The sequence below is a fragment of the Gekko japonicus genome, unplaced genomic scaffold (genome assembly GCF_001447785.1).
Source record: "Gekko japonicus isolate JY-2015 unplaced genomic scaffold, Gekko_japonicus_V1.1 scaffold6, whole genome shotgun sequence".
NCBI classification, from domain to species: domain Eukaryota; kingdom Metazoa; phylum Chordata; class Lepidosauria; order Squamata; family Gekkonidae; genus Gekko; species Gekko japonicus.
This window is the reverse complement of record NW_015166417.1, coordinates 2,834,957-2,848,756: the sequence shown is the minus strand read 5'-3', so window position 1 is coordinate 2,848,756 and position 13,800 is coordinate 2,834,957. Positions and strand designations below refer to the sequence as shown.

Below are 13,800 nucleotides of genomic sequence, written 5' to 3'. Positions count from 1 at the left end.
CAGATCACCTGGTGAAAAGTATGCAGACGGAGAGTGATTTCAGCTAAGCATACCTTTATTAGGTTCAGGACAAAGACAACTGACCAGCTCGCAGGCCGGTTTATATGCGTTCAGAAAACCCGCCACCAAGTACCCATAACCACACCCCCTACTCCTAATAGGCTATTTACAGTAACCGGGTGACCATTGGTCTCCCGGCTGGAAAACTAGCCCTTTGATTGGGCCAGCTAGGATCCTTCGGATCCTTTGTCTTTCGACTCAAGCTACAGATGGTTTGTGCCTGGCCAGCCCGGGCAAGTCCGGGCATGTCAGGCTGAATACATTACACCTGGAGAAAATGGCGGCTTTGGAAGGTGGACTCTATGGCTCTATACCCCACTGAAGTCCCTCCCCTCCCCAACCCCCCCTCCTCAGGCTCTACCCCCCCAAATCTCCAGGTATTTCCCACCTAGACCTGGCAACCCTATCCCTAGATGAAGCAACTGAAATGGTGAAATAAGGCCTGTGTTCAGATTGAGAACTGGATGATACAATATTAATGTTTTGTAGGATGCTTAATCTCAGGAATCCCATGCCATCTTCCACCTTCCACTCCATGGATTCACCATGTCATTGTTACCATCTCTAGTAACCCTTCCTGAATCCTGTTGTGAAATGTTAATAGTTTAAGTATTACTGATTATTTAGAATTGTTATCTCAGTAAAGCCCATTATAATTCCTTGTGTAATGGGGTTTAGCCTTTGGCCAAAAACAGTATGAATGATCATTCCGCTGTGCACATTTTGTGTCTAAAGAGATCCCTTTAATCTTAGCAAAACTCCTTCACAGATGAGTTCAGAAGGGACGGGAAACTGCCAGTGACAGACACAGGCTGCCCTGCACACAATTTCCCTGTACATATAATCCTCCCCACCTCGCCAGGAAAGGAAGCATGTTGATCTCTTATTCTGCACTTCCACTCATGTTGCATATGTCAACAGTAGCAAGTTAGTCAGGGAAAGGAGGAATAATTTTTGGTCTTGTTTCTCTGGGCTCTGCCTTATATTAGTCTGGTAACCAGTTTGTTGTTGAGTGTCAATTAAATACTCAGACTGTATTTCTACAACCTGTACATATAGACTCCACAATTTAAATGACATCTAAACATATTTAATAGTCACAAGCAATGCTCCCCCTAAGCTGTGGAGTTGTGTGAGCAAAAATTCTACTTTGTGAGCTACTGGCATTAAAGTTGTGAGCGAGCAATTTGGCTGCTGCATAAATTAGTTTGCTCTGGAGACATCCTTCCTGAGCGAAGACAAAAATGTGTGAGCCGGAGGCTAAAAATCTGTGAGCTAGCTCACACTAACTCAGCTTAGAAGGGAACACTGGTCACAAGACAATATGCTTTATTCCTTTGTGGACTAGATTTGACATTGCTTATTTCAGTGGGACAAGCAGGGTGGGGAAACTGACAGTGCACTGTTTGCTGTTACTTTGTTTAAAAATATTTAGTTTAACTATTAGAGGATCCCATGTTGATTTTTGTACTCATGTTTCTCTCTCAGGGATCTGACCTCTCAGTTCAAGGCAGAAATATTACTAATGATTCAGAACACCTTCAGTTTTGGCCAAAAGCAGACCCATCACCTATTTAAAATTTTAATGGAGTGTATGGAACACAGGGATTCTGTAAGTATGATGGGCCTCTTTTAATTAAATTCGTTCCTGTTGGGCTACTGATTTTTTCCTATTGCATATATTTACGTAGGTACTGATGTTGTTGCACTGCAGTTGTCTTTAGTATAATGATTATCCAGCCTAGCCCTTCTGATAGCAGTGTGACGACTGCATGTTCAAAGATCACTTAGGACATTTTGTATGGAAATGGATGGGAGAAAGTGGGAGTGCAAATGCACTCATGTACCCACTGTTTCCTGCACCACTTAATGTACAACAGGCTTTCACACTGATTTCTCTTTTCTGGAAATGGATGATAAAACTCTCTAGACATACAAAGTGTACATTGATTGTTTATAGATTATTTAAGAAAATGTTGATACAGTCTATAGAGGAAGGGTCCAAAAGGCAGGCGAGAGGACCTTTATATTTAGGATGGGGATGGTTCTGGAGCTTGCTGCCAACTCCCCCAGGGTACATGCCACTCTTTAGCAGAAGTCCATCAGTGACTATTAGCCACAAGGTATAGATAGGAACTCTCGGGCTGGGGCAAGTGATGCTCTGTATTGTTGGTGCTTGTGGGGGCCAACAGTGGGAAGGCTTCTAGTGTCATGGCCCCACTGCTGGACCTTCTGATGGCACCTGGTATTTTTGGCCACTGTGTGATCCAACATTGGCTTCTCTTATGTTCTTATGTTTAGTTTCATTCCTGTACCAGGGAAATTATTTTTCTGCCACTGTGCACAGGCTAGGCTCCTTACCTCTTACGCACATCTCAGCTTGCTTCTGGGGCCGTCCAGGGAACCTTGAGGATTTGTTTTGAGAGCACCTCATCCTCAGCGTAGAAGTTGAAAACCCCTTTCAAGTACAGCAGCTCCTTGGCACTTCTCTGGCTCCTCAGATTTAACCAAATTTATTTAAGGACTGGTTAAAAAATATGATTACTCTAAGATGCTGCAGTCACTCAGGTGGTTGAAGGTGGTTTTACATTAACAGAATATGCCTTTAATTACAATCAACAAGAAAGGAACACAAAGGCCTAAAAGAGCCTACATAGCAAGCTTGCCTGGAGGTAACTATGGTCTGGAGCTCCTCCAGATTCTGTACTATGGAACTGTAATAAAACATGACATGGATTTGGCTGCTCATAATTGCTGTAGAAGACACTTTTCCTGTGTACAGAGAGAGATGTCTGAGCTTTATTCTCCAGTGTGGCATTTTTATGGTACACAGTGTTGGGACAGCAGGATGTGCAATGCTGGTGTACTGCTAGTGCTCGTGATTGGACTGGTAGATATAGGAAAGAAGTTCAATGTTAATTTAGGGATCACCAAAATAGTTAAGGGTTGTTCGTCATCTCAGAAATATTTTTATTGAGAGAGCAGGATATAAATATTTAAAATTAATAGGGAGGAAGCCATAGGAGGGGAATCGAAGCCTTTTAAGGATTAAACCAACATTCATTGCTTATGCTTCAAAAAAACTGCCAGAAGGAAGTGGGAAATGTAGAAGAGCTTGCATTTTCCTGGGTGTATCATCCGTTTAACTTCTACAGTAATTTTGGCCAGGCTTTTTCCACAGAAGTCCTGAATGAGTCCATAGCATTCTTGAAAAGGGGTTTCCTTTTCCGTCAGTAACTAAATTTACTGTTCTGACAGATAACTGTATTTGATGCAGAATCAGAAGAGCATCAGGACACTGATTTGGCAATTCTAACTGCACTTTTAAAAGGTACTTGCGTACGATCCCTTCTGTCTTTTTGCCAAAGTTATATTGTGTTTCTTATGAAGTAGGTGTGAAAGAATGTGCATAAAAATCTTACAGAAGATTTTCTTGTTTAAAGGGACCGAAATGTCTGCTCCAGATCAGCTCAATCTGGCACTGGCTTGGAACAGACTGGACATTGCAAAGAAGCATATATTGGTCTATGGCCAGCACTGGAAGGTGATTGTAACATGTATTTGCTATTCTTTGTGCATCAGTGTTTACAGTTCTGCTTTCTTTATTTCTTGTTGTATAAGGAGCATCTTGGTGGTTAGCTACCAGTCTTGAGATGCAAATAATATCTTCCAGTAAATGCAAAAATAGTAAGTAACATATTTTTTTCTTTTACTGCATTTTGATCCCAACACCATCCTTTGAAGGTTGGCTCTCTTGAGCAGGCAATGTTGGATGCTTTGGTAATGGACCGTGTGGAATTTGTGAAGTTGTTAATAGAACACGGAGTGAATCTTCACCGTTTTCTTACAATATCCCGATTGGAAGAACTGTACAATACTGTGAGTGCCTAGAATTCCCAGCCCTTTTAACTATATATACACTTACTCTGTCCAAGTTCTGTAATAGTTCCAGTGGAGAAGTAGGACTATATCCATTTTTTAACAGTGCAGTCCTAAGAATACTTTCCTGGGAATAAGCCCCATTCAGTAGAGTTCAATGGACTTCTGAGTAGTCCTATTTCAGGATTGCACTGTTAGTTTATGGTTCAGACAAAAAAAGCTGGAGAAACTGTGTATAGGCCCTCTACACAATTTGAAACAAACCTTTATATATATGCATGTTTTACCATTAACAACATTTATTGGTCTACATCTTATTTTCAGTTACTGTGCAACTAGGGCCTAGTGACTACCAAGCATTGCTAAACACTCTATCAATTGGCATATTCAGGCTTTATATGTAGCGTTTGTCGATCTGGCCGCAGCATTTGATTCTGTCGATAGGTCTCGCCTGTGAGCAAAGTTGGCGGACTTGAATATAGACAAGTGGTTACTTTTCTTACAGGAGCTGTACAGTGACACTTCTGCTCAAATTAGAGTGGGAACTTCAGGCTCATTAATAGACAGAATTGTTATTGGTAAGGGAGTGAAGCCGGGATGTATGCTGGCCCCTTTACTATTCAATCTGTATTTTTATAATATAGTTGAGAATCTATTTGGTCCTTGTTTTGTTCCCCCTTCTTTGGGCCAACAAAAAATCTCTGTTTTGCTCCTTGCAGGTAACAAGGTTTTAATCTCCCAGACCAAAATTGGTCTATGAAGATTGTTACACCAATTAGGGCTTTATTGCAAAGAAGAAGACAAAAGGAATGGTTTTTAGGAAAAGGGCAGACATCTTACTGACCCAGTTTTGAAATTATTTCAGAGCAAAGTCATTCCTCATCTCCCTTATGGAGTCAAAGTTTGGGGATGGAAAGAGGAAAATCTATCTAGTATTGAAGGAATCCAGAACCAATTCTTAAGACATATTCTAGCTCTCCCCAGGGGGTCTCCAGCTGCCTTGATGAGAGCTGAATCTGGCATTCCCTCCCTTAGAGCTTGGGCACATTTGGCCATTATAAAATATTGGTTAAGGAATAAAAACGTCAGACATAAATGACTTAGTCAACAATCCTTTAATATTTTGCTGGCCAATTATTACAGTGCTCTGCTTTCCTTAATGATATTCTCTTACGGTATTCTATCCCTGGCAATCTCATAGGGTCTCCTGCTGTATACCCCCAGTTTAGGGATTTTTAACTCTGATGCATTGTTTGATCAATCTCTAATGGTTCAAATTTATTAAACTTGTCCACTTTTGAACTTCCTCGCTTGTTGACCATAATCTTAGAGCGTCCTTTACTTTATTGCGATTTCAATCTATGCCCTCAGCATTGCTGTCTGGCTGCTGTTCTCATACTCCAATGGCCAAAAGAGTCTGTATTTGTGGATCTCACACATTACAGGATTTACGTCATTATATTCTGACCCTAGGTCTAAGTTTTTGGCAGGAATTTTATCCGATTCAACCTTGTGTACAGATGCTGAGAAAATCATATTTTTTCTTTTTGATACTGATGCAAATCTTACATATAGAGTTTCACTTTTTGCCATTGATGCTATGAATTAAGGTCTAATGCTGCAAAGAAAGAGGATGCTACTTGAATCGGTTGTCAATATACTGAATTTTGGTACTAACTATCTTTTGTTTTGGTGGAATTCTCTTTGTGTATCTGTAAATTTGTACTGTATATATAATCTGTATTTTATCCAGTTGTGGTTCCTGTAACTTTGTAATGGCCTATGACTAAATACAATAAATTGATTGATTGATACTGTGCAACTAAGGCAAAATCTTGCATCCTTGAATGTAACATATTTCTTATTATTACATAGGAGATAACTTAATATGCTTTTATTGGAATTGACCAGACCAACTAACAGGGACTAAATCAATGGCTCTGCATTTGTAGAGTTCAGATTATTGAGAACATCAGTTATCATTGGCTTGGGGGAAAATTTATTGAATTTGAGCATATAATAGCAGTTCTTTTTGGTTACTTGAACTGTACAAATGCAGTGCCTGGTCTAAAAGGATCTTCTGATATCAAAATCTCTTTCTATATACCTGTGTGTTTGAGTGGCTGTGCAAGACACACAAAGCTAGAGCCTTTTTGGGCATACAAAACTAGTTGGAATCTGAACATAAATTTTGGTGAATGCCTGTTGCACCCCTAGATTATACAAGGATTCTCCCACATACCCCCCCAATTGTGGATGGTTTAGATAAAGTGGATGAGTGAGCAAATAATTTCTTCTTTCATTTATGCACATATTGATTTAATTCTCTGTCTTCTTTTCTGTTAACATTTCAGAAACAAGGTCCAACCAATCAACTTCTGCATCATCTTGTCTGTGATGTGAAACAGGTAACCTGAATCTCGAAGAATGTGGAGCAAGGCGTGTACATTAAGGGCTCTTTTAGACCATGTCACAGTTTATTGATAGCTATATAGTCCACATCAGGACTGTGTCAGTCTTGCTATCTCAAACAGACTAAGAAGATTAGTATAGCGTGTACAGTAGCCAGGGCCACATTATGACTTTCGTGGGCCCCAGGCACTTTTGCCTTTGTGAGCCCCTCCCACCATAATAGCAATTTTCAAAATTATTTTTGATACAACTTTAAATACTTCAACATTTAATTTTTTCTGTTTTAGGCAAAAATTAGTAATTTCTATGTGAGAAAAAAATTAAAACATTTTCTTCAACCCTAAAAGTTCATTTTTTTCTTCTGATTTCAAAAGAAACTAAAACATTTTCTTGGGCTCCGAAAAGTATCATGGGCCCTACTAGGCCCGTTCCCCGGCGCCGCCAGATCGGGCCCCGGGGGGAACCCCACCCCCAAAGCACATCACAGGGAAGTGACGTAAGTATGTCGGGGACGTTGGGGGCGGGGCCACAATCATCTGAGGGAAAACTCGATGGTTTTCCCTCGGATGATTGTGGCCCCACCCTCAACATCCCCAACGTGCTTACGTCACTTCCCTGTGATGTGCCTGCGGCGCGCGCGAAGCCTCCCGGAGCGAGCCTGGACTCCCCTGCACCGGGACAGGTAAGGACTTGGCAACCCTAGGCCCTAGGCACTGTGCCTAATGGATAAGTCAGCCCTGACAGCAACTACAACACTGAACATGAACATTAGGTGGTGTCTCTTCTGAGAGGTCTCCCTCCCATGCCCTGGTTAGAACTACCATCACTGAGGAAGTTGCAATCAAGCACAATCAGTTAGGATAATAATGATGTTTGAGGAAAAATGCTGTGTGACAATTTTGAGAAGGCGTTCCCCCCCCCGTAATATTAGCTAGTCAGCAGCTCCATCATGCTGTTCCTTGGGGTCCCCTACCAGGATTAGCTTTTCAGGGAGAGATCATTGGGAAGCAGTTGGAGTGGGGAGTCAGGGACATTTAATTCTGATAATACTATCATTAGGGTCCAGTATGGAATCTGTCTTTATCACTACGCCTGTAAAAGCAATGTGGGCTGGGAAATATGATGGTGGCTAGTTTGACAATATAACATGCTAATTAGGATAATTTCTGCAATGTATGGTTAGAACGTCACTGCTCCTTTCCTCAAATCCTCATCTGCAATAGGGAGGATAAATAATATTGGGCTACCTTATAGGATTATTATAAGGATTACTGAAATAATGAACATGAAATGTTTACTATAAACATGCTATGTAACATTTGAAATATTTTTTGTTACAGAGTACTCTTCCCGCAGACTATAAAATATCACTGATAGATATTGGTCTGGTAATAGAATATTTGATTGCGGGAGCTTATCAAAGCAGCTACACAAAAAAACATTTCAGAGTTCTGTACAATAGCCTTTACCAGAAACATAAGGTAAACTCAGTCATTTCTGCCAGTGATACCACACAGAAAGTTGTTTAAGTACTATGTCCTAGCATCAATAGATTATTGCTGTTTGTAGACTATTGTTCTGTTTGACCAAAACTGAAAAAAAAGTTGTATTGTGCCTTAAAGGCTAACAGGGATATTAAAGAAAGCTTTTACAAGCCAGAGGCCATTTCATTCTAATGCAATGCAAGCTACAACTGATAAAGTGGGCTCTAGTCCACAAATAAATTTAATAGTATTTTAATATCACAAGGTCCTTTTTTTGTAATTTCTCATGTGGTGGTGAAAAATGCTGTCAAGTCACAGCTGACTTATGGGGACCCCGTAGAGTTTTCAAGGCAAGAGACATTCAGAGGTGGTTTCCCATTGCCTGCCTCTGCATCACAACCCTGGTATTACTTGGTGGTCTCTCATCCAAATACTGACCAGGGCCGACCCTTTTGAGCTTCTGAGATCTGATATCAGGCTAGCATAGGCCATCTAGGTCAGGATTAACTCCGCATGTAACACCATTTAATAGTGGTAGATTAAAATACATTGGAATAAGAAATTACTTGCAAATTTAACAATGCTGGTTTTCAAGGAGAGATATTTAAATAGGATTATGAGGATCAATATTATATTTCCATTTTACAATTACATAATTCATAAAATAATGGACTGTCTGTACTGCTTTTCTGCCACTTAATATTGTTTTTATGTGCTCTGATATACATGTGTACTGTGAGACTTGCAGTCTTGCTATGCATGGCCACAGCATTTCCCTTGTGACTACAAAGGGAGTTTGTGTACACACCCTTCAGTGTTAAACAGGAGCCCATTTATCCAGGTGTCATTTCTCACCCAATGCTAGCAGTGCAGTTTTCCTCTACCTTATTGTTCAATGTGCCCCTACCACTGTCAGTTTGTGGCTGACCAGCAATAGTGTGTTAAATTAGTGCTGGAGGATAGGATGCACATTTTTATCTGGTTTTGTTTCTAAAACTTTTTTTATTCCACCTGTGTTTGTATTCATTTCTATTTTTGTCAATTTTCCATTGGTTTCAATGGGAAGCACATTTCTAGCTGTGCATCTTTTATTTTCCATCCGATTTGGATAATTTTTAACTATTGCAGTTTTCTTCCTGTCCACCAGTTTCAAACAAATATGAAGAAGGTCCCAGGCAAATATTTTTTATATATCAGTTACATATATTTTGATGTCTCCTGGCTCTCTCTGTTTGCTTGGAGCAGGTATTCCAAAAATATTTGTTTTAATAACCAAATATTTCCTGCTTACTTTGATATTTCATTGGTTACCCACTGTATACTGACTAAATGTTTCCTGTTTACATTTTCCTAAATTTCCTGATAGTGGCATATATAGCTTTCTTTATGCTAAAGTTGCAATTAAAAAACACTACACTTTATTTTAATTGCCTATAAAACTGGGATCCCTTCTACAATTCCTTTGAAATTTTGAAATGGTGTACAATCTCTGAGAATTTCATCCAAACTAGATGAATGACAAAGAAGTTCCAGCCGGAAACGTTTCCTTTTAAAACCAATGGAAATGAAAACATGTGAAATTCGTTCATTTATTTTTATTCCTTTTGCTTCAAAATGAATGAAAACAAATGGGGCATTTCCAGTTCAGTTTTTCATTCATTTTGAAATGAATGCACAGTTCTGCTAGAAGATCCTTATGACTAATGATAAACAATGTTGGTGGTTCTGAAGTCCCAAACAGATTATTTTATCTTGGAGAAAAATAGTTGGGTAATTGTCCCTTTCATTACTCCATACTCCATTACTAAAAAAGCAAATACAGAACCACTACTACTTTCTTTACAGCATGGGAGAAAGCAAAGAGAAGCTGTGAAAACGAGAATGGAACTAATGTACTTGGTTGCTGACCAGGGGTCATTTTGTAGAAAAAGAGGTGCAGGAGCTCATTTGCATAACTCATTTGCATATGCCATACCCCCTGACAAAGGGCAGGCATGCATGGGCACCTGGAGAAGATCAGGCAGGGAACCCAGGCATGTTTAAAATGCCTTTCTATCTCTTCCCTATTCGGGGAAGGGAAAAAAAGGCATTTAAATCCCCCCCTTCCCTGAGTTTCTCCGCAAAAGCAGAGGCTCAGGGGAAAAAGAGGGGCGTGTCTGCCCGCATCCCCTTTCCCTTCCCAGCCAACCCACCGTGGCGGGCAGGCTGGAGAAGGGAAGGGCAGGCAGGCAGACATGCCTGCATTCCCTGCCCGATCTTCTCCAAGTGCCCCACGGAAAGGCATTTAAATACCCCCTTCCCTGAGTTTCTCCATGGCGGGCTGGCTGGGGAAGGGAAGGACAGGCTGGCAGACATGCCTGGGTTCCCTGCTCGATCTTGTCCAGGTGCCCTGTCGCTGTGGGGCACCTAAAGAAGATCAGGCAGGGAACCCAGGCATGTTTAGAATGCCTTTCTTTCCCTTCCCCAGATGGAGAAGGGAAAGAAAGACATTTAAATCTCCCCCCCAGGTGGCGGGGGGGGGGCTCTGCAGGCCTTCTCTGGCCCATCTGCCTAGGCAGGTGGGCCAGGAAAGGCAGCCAGGGAGGGGCTGCCCCTGGGCTCCTTACTGCTGGAGCACTGTTCTGGCAGGAAATGACCCCTGGCTGAACTTAATATTGGTGTAGACTGTAGCTGTTAAAAATACCACCATCTAAGTAGGTGTGAATATACTGTGGCTTAAGGAATAACAAAGAGGAGAATAAAGATGAATATTCTGTTACGGAAATGTTATTTCTTTTCATGTAACAATGACAAATTATTATCTGAATGTGATTTTTTTTTGGTGAGTATTATCATAACCATAAAGGTGTAATTCAGCCCTTTGATTTGTCTTTTTCTTTTTGTTTCATGGTGCATTTTTGGAACCAGAGAGTTGTCTCAAGCTTGCCTCCGAACCTCTCCCTTCATCGTATGGGAAGCAGAAGTGGATCTGCTGAAAATACGTTGCATTCCCAGTTTATCAGAACAGCACAGCCTTACAAATACAAAGTATTGTGATTCTTTGCTTATGCATGAATTTCTTAGAAAAGCAGTAGACTGAAAAATTCTTTTTGTTCACTCAGAGAGTTTGTGCCTGTGTGAGAAGCAGACCTGATTACTTCTTCAAGCTTGAGTTGAGATTGAATCAGAGAAAGCTTGAGAAGTATAGTTGGCTCCCTCTATGTCACTGGCAGGCAGTGTGGTTCAGTTGTTGTTGTTCAGTCGCACAGTCGAGTCTGACTCTTTGGGACCCCATGGACCAGATCACGCCAGGTCTTCCAGTCTTCCGCCGTCCTCTGAAGTTTGCTCAATTTCATGTTCATTGCATCTATGACACTGTCTAACCATCTCATCCTTTGCCATCCACGTCTTCTTTGACCTTCAATCTTTCCCAGCATCAGGGTCTTCTCCAGTGAGTGCTCCCTTCTCATTTGGTGGCCAAAGTATTTGAGCTTCAGTTTCATTATCTGGCCTTCCAGGGAACAGTCAGGATTGATTACTTTTAGGATTGACTGATTTGATCTTCTTGCAGTCCAAGGGACTCTCAAGAGTCTTCTCCAGCACCATAGTTCAAAAGAATCTATTCTTCGGCGCTCGGCCTTCCTTATAGTCCAACTCTCACAGCCATACATGACTACTGGGAATACCATTGTTTTGACCATGTGGACTTTTGTTGGCAGGGTGATGTCACTACTTTTTATCATGCTGTTTAGGTTTGCCATCGCTTTCCTCCCAAGGAGCAGGTGTCTTTTAATTTCATGGCTGCTGTCACAGTCTGCGGGACAGTACCTGCTTGGATAATATCCTTTCCAAGTAGACAATCTTTCTGATCATAAGTTCCAGAGAATGAGACCATCCCTCATCCCTTAGACTTGTCACAGCTTCTGAAGAAGGACCAGGCTCTTGAGGATTCTCTGAAGTCCACCAGCTTAAAAAAAATATTTTAAAGCAATGGCAAACAAAAAGAAGAAGCAGAGTAGAAGCAAAATAAATAAAACAAGTAGGAAAGAAGAGTAAATCCCTTTGAAGACCAAAAAGGGCAGACTGGTGAATTCATTTATTCCTTCAGGGTCTGACTGTGAGTAGGCAGCAAGGGTGACTGGAGAGAGGTCCTCTGGAACTGTAGCTCAGACCAGACACTTGTTTACTCTTCTGATCCCACCTATTCTTCCTCAGGGTTATTTCACTAAGGTATTCCTGTCTTATGGAGATAAATGTCTCATTAACCTTTTCCCCCAATGGCAAGTGACATGGTTCCTGCCTGCACTGAAGATGGTTCAGACGATGCTTTTGGCTACCAGTTTGACTGACCCATTTACATGTGAAAGCATTAAGTGCAGGCCAAGCCATTCTACTTCAGTGGGGGAAGCCATCCAAAGCTGGTTAGGTCATGCCTCCTCTCACTTCAGACAGGGCTATGCAAATTTTTGTGTGATTATCCTGGGTCAGAGCGAGGCTGTTCTTCCAGTTTCAATAGCCCTGCAACTCCAGCAGATTGCTCTCACCCAGACTCCATGCATTAAAAAATATTTCTTAGAATAAGAGATCATACTGTTCTGGATCGTTCTCAAATGGAGGAGGACAGGATCACGAAGATGGGGCTGAAAAAGAAGGACCCAGTTAAAGACAAGCCTCTCCTGCCTGAAGCTTTGGGCACTGGAGATGGGCTGGGAAAGGAACCAGTGTCCTTAGCTGCTGCTATGGGCAAGGCAGGGTAATCAGAAGCTTTGGATCTCTCCCTAACCTCGATGCCACCATTGTAAGAAGCCACGCAGAGGCCTTTACAGCCTCCAATGAGCCATGTGGATCGGATCACAGCAGAAAGTGCCTGACAAGACTTAGAAGTTTCTGGGTCAACAGGTAGTGAGCATGATGGAGTCAGAGGAGAACCTTCCCCCCCAACAGTGCCGGGGACAGGACCTTGGCGGGGCTGATGCTAGAACAGGGACCAGAGTAGTGGAACAGGCTCCTTTTCCTCATGCCTTCCCAAGCTCTCTGACAAGCATGGGGGGATCCAATGGCAGCCACAACTTTTTTGCCCACCTTTTTTAACCCAGCTGCAGCAGACTGACTTATGCAGGCATGGAGATTGGTTTGGATGCCCCCATGCCAGCTTGTATTACCACTGAGAGCCCCCCATGGAACCCTGCTAACAGGGGCAGTGGGTCACATGGGGACAGGAGACAGACAAGAGGAGCCAGGAGACCAGAGACTCAGGTGGCAAAGGGAGCACAGACAGAGCTTCCCCCCCCCCAATCTTCTTCTTCAGAAGATGCTACCCCCCCCCACAGACCCAAGTGGCTTAGATTAAGCAAAAAGCATTTAAGTAACTGGAACAAGGAGGCTGTGAATAAAGGTCCTCATGTAGCACCATGGGATCTGTGAGGTGGGTTGTGTGTTCTCCTTGCAAACGGTGGCACCAAACCTTAAGCGCAGCAGGCTCAGAGTCTAAGGTGGAGGAATGCCATTCAGCCATGGTGGGAGCAAGCAGAACAACCGTGATGTATTATGCCAAAAATATCCACAAACTTATAAAATCTTATCCAAAATCCAGTTGACTTGGAGCAATTCAATTCCTCAAGAATCATTCATAGTGACACCATCAACACAACAGAGTATGCATATCAAGTCTCGTTTCGTTCACTAACTTTGTCAGAGTGTGTAGCATTGAAATTTACATATAGTTAATTTATTTAGTGAACAATATGACCAAATCTCTTAGTGACATTAATCAAATCCACTATGGTGGCAACCTCTGAAAAGGAGGAAGGAGAGTAATGAGGAGAGGACTCTGAGGCACAGGATATCTCAAGGAGTCTTTTCTTAGCATTATCAAAGGCTCTTAAAGAAGGTTATTCATTGTTGTTGTTGTTGTTGTTGTTGTTGTTGTTGTTGTTGTTGTTAATAATAATAATAATAATAATAATAATAATAATAATAATAATAA

The 13,800-nt window shown here is 41.7% G+C and overlaps 1 protein-coding gene across 1 annotated transcript in view; it reads left to right on the top strand.

Annotated features, from left to right (window-relative positions):
• TRPM6 (transient receptor potential cation channel, subfamily M, member 6) overlaps positions 1-13,800 on the top strand; it is a 112,536-nt gene that overhangs the window by 31,157 nt on the left and 67,579 nt on the right. The window contains exons 9-17 of the mRNA XM_015411534.1: positions 1,549-1,672; positions 3,319-3,391; positions 3,504-3,604; positions 3,805-3,939; positions 6,294-6,347; positions 7,692-7,832; positions 8,902-8,914; positions 10,747-10,867; positions 12,391-12,567. Coding sequence (XP_015267020.1) covers positions 1,549-1,672; positions 3,319-3,391; positions 3,504-3,604; positions 3,805-3,939; positions 6,294-6,347; positions 7,692-7,832; positions 8,902-8,914; positions 10,747-10,867; positions 12,391-12,567 — 939 coding nt within the window. The remainder of the gene's footprint in view (positions 1-1,548; positions 1,673-3,318; positions 3,392-3,503; positions 3,605-3,804; positions 3,940-6,293; positions 6,348-7,691; positions 7,833-8,901; positions 8,915-10,746; positions 10,868-12,390; positions 12,568-13,800) is intronic.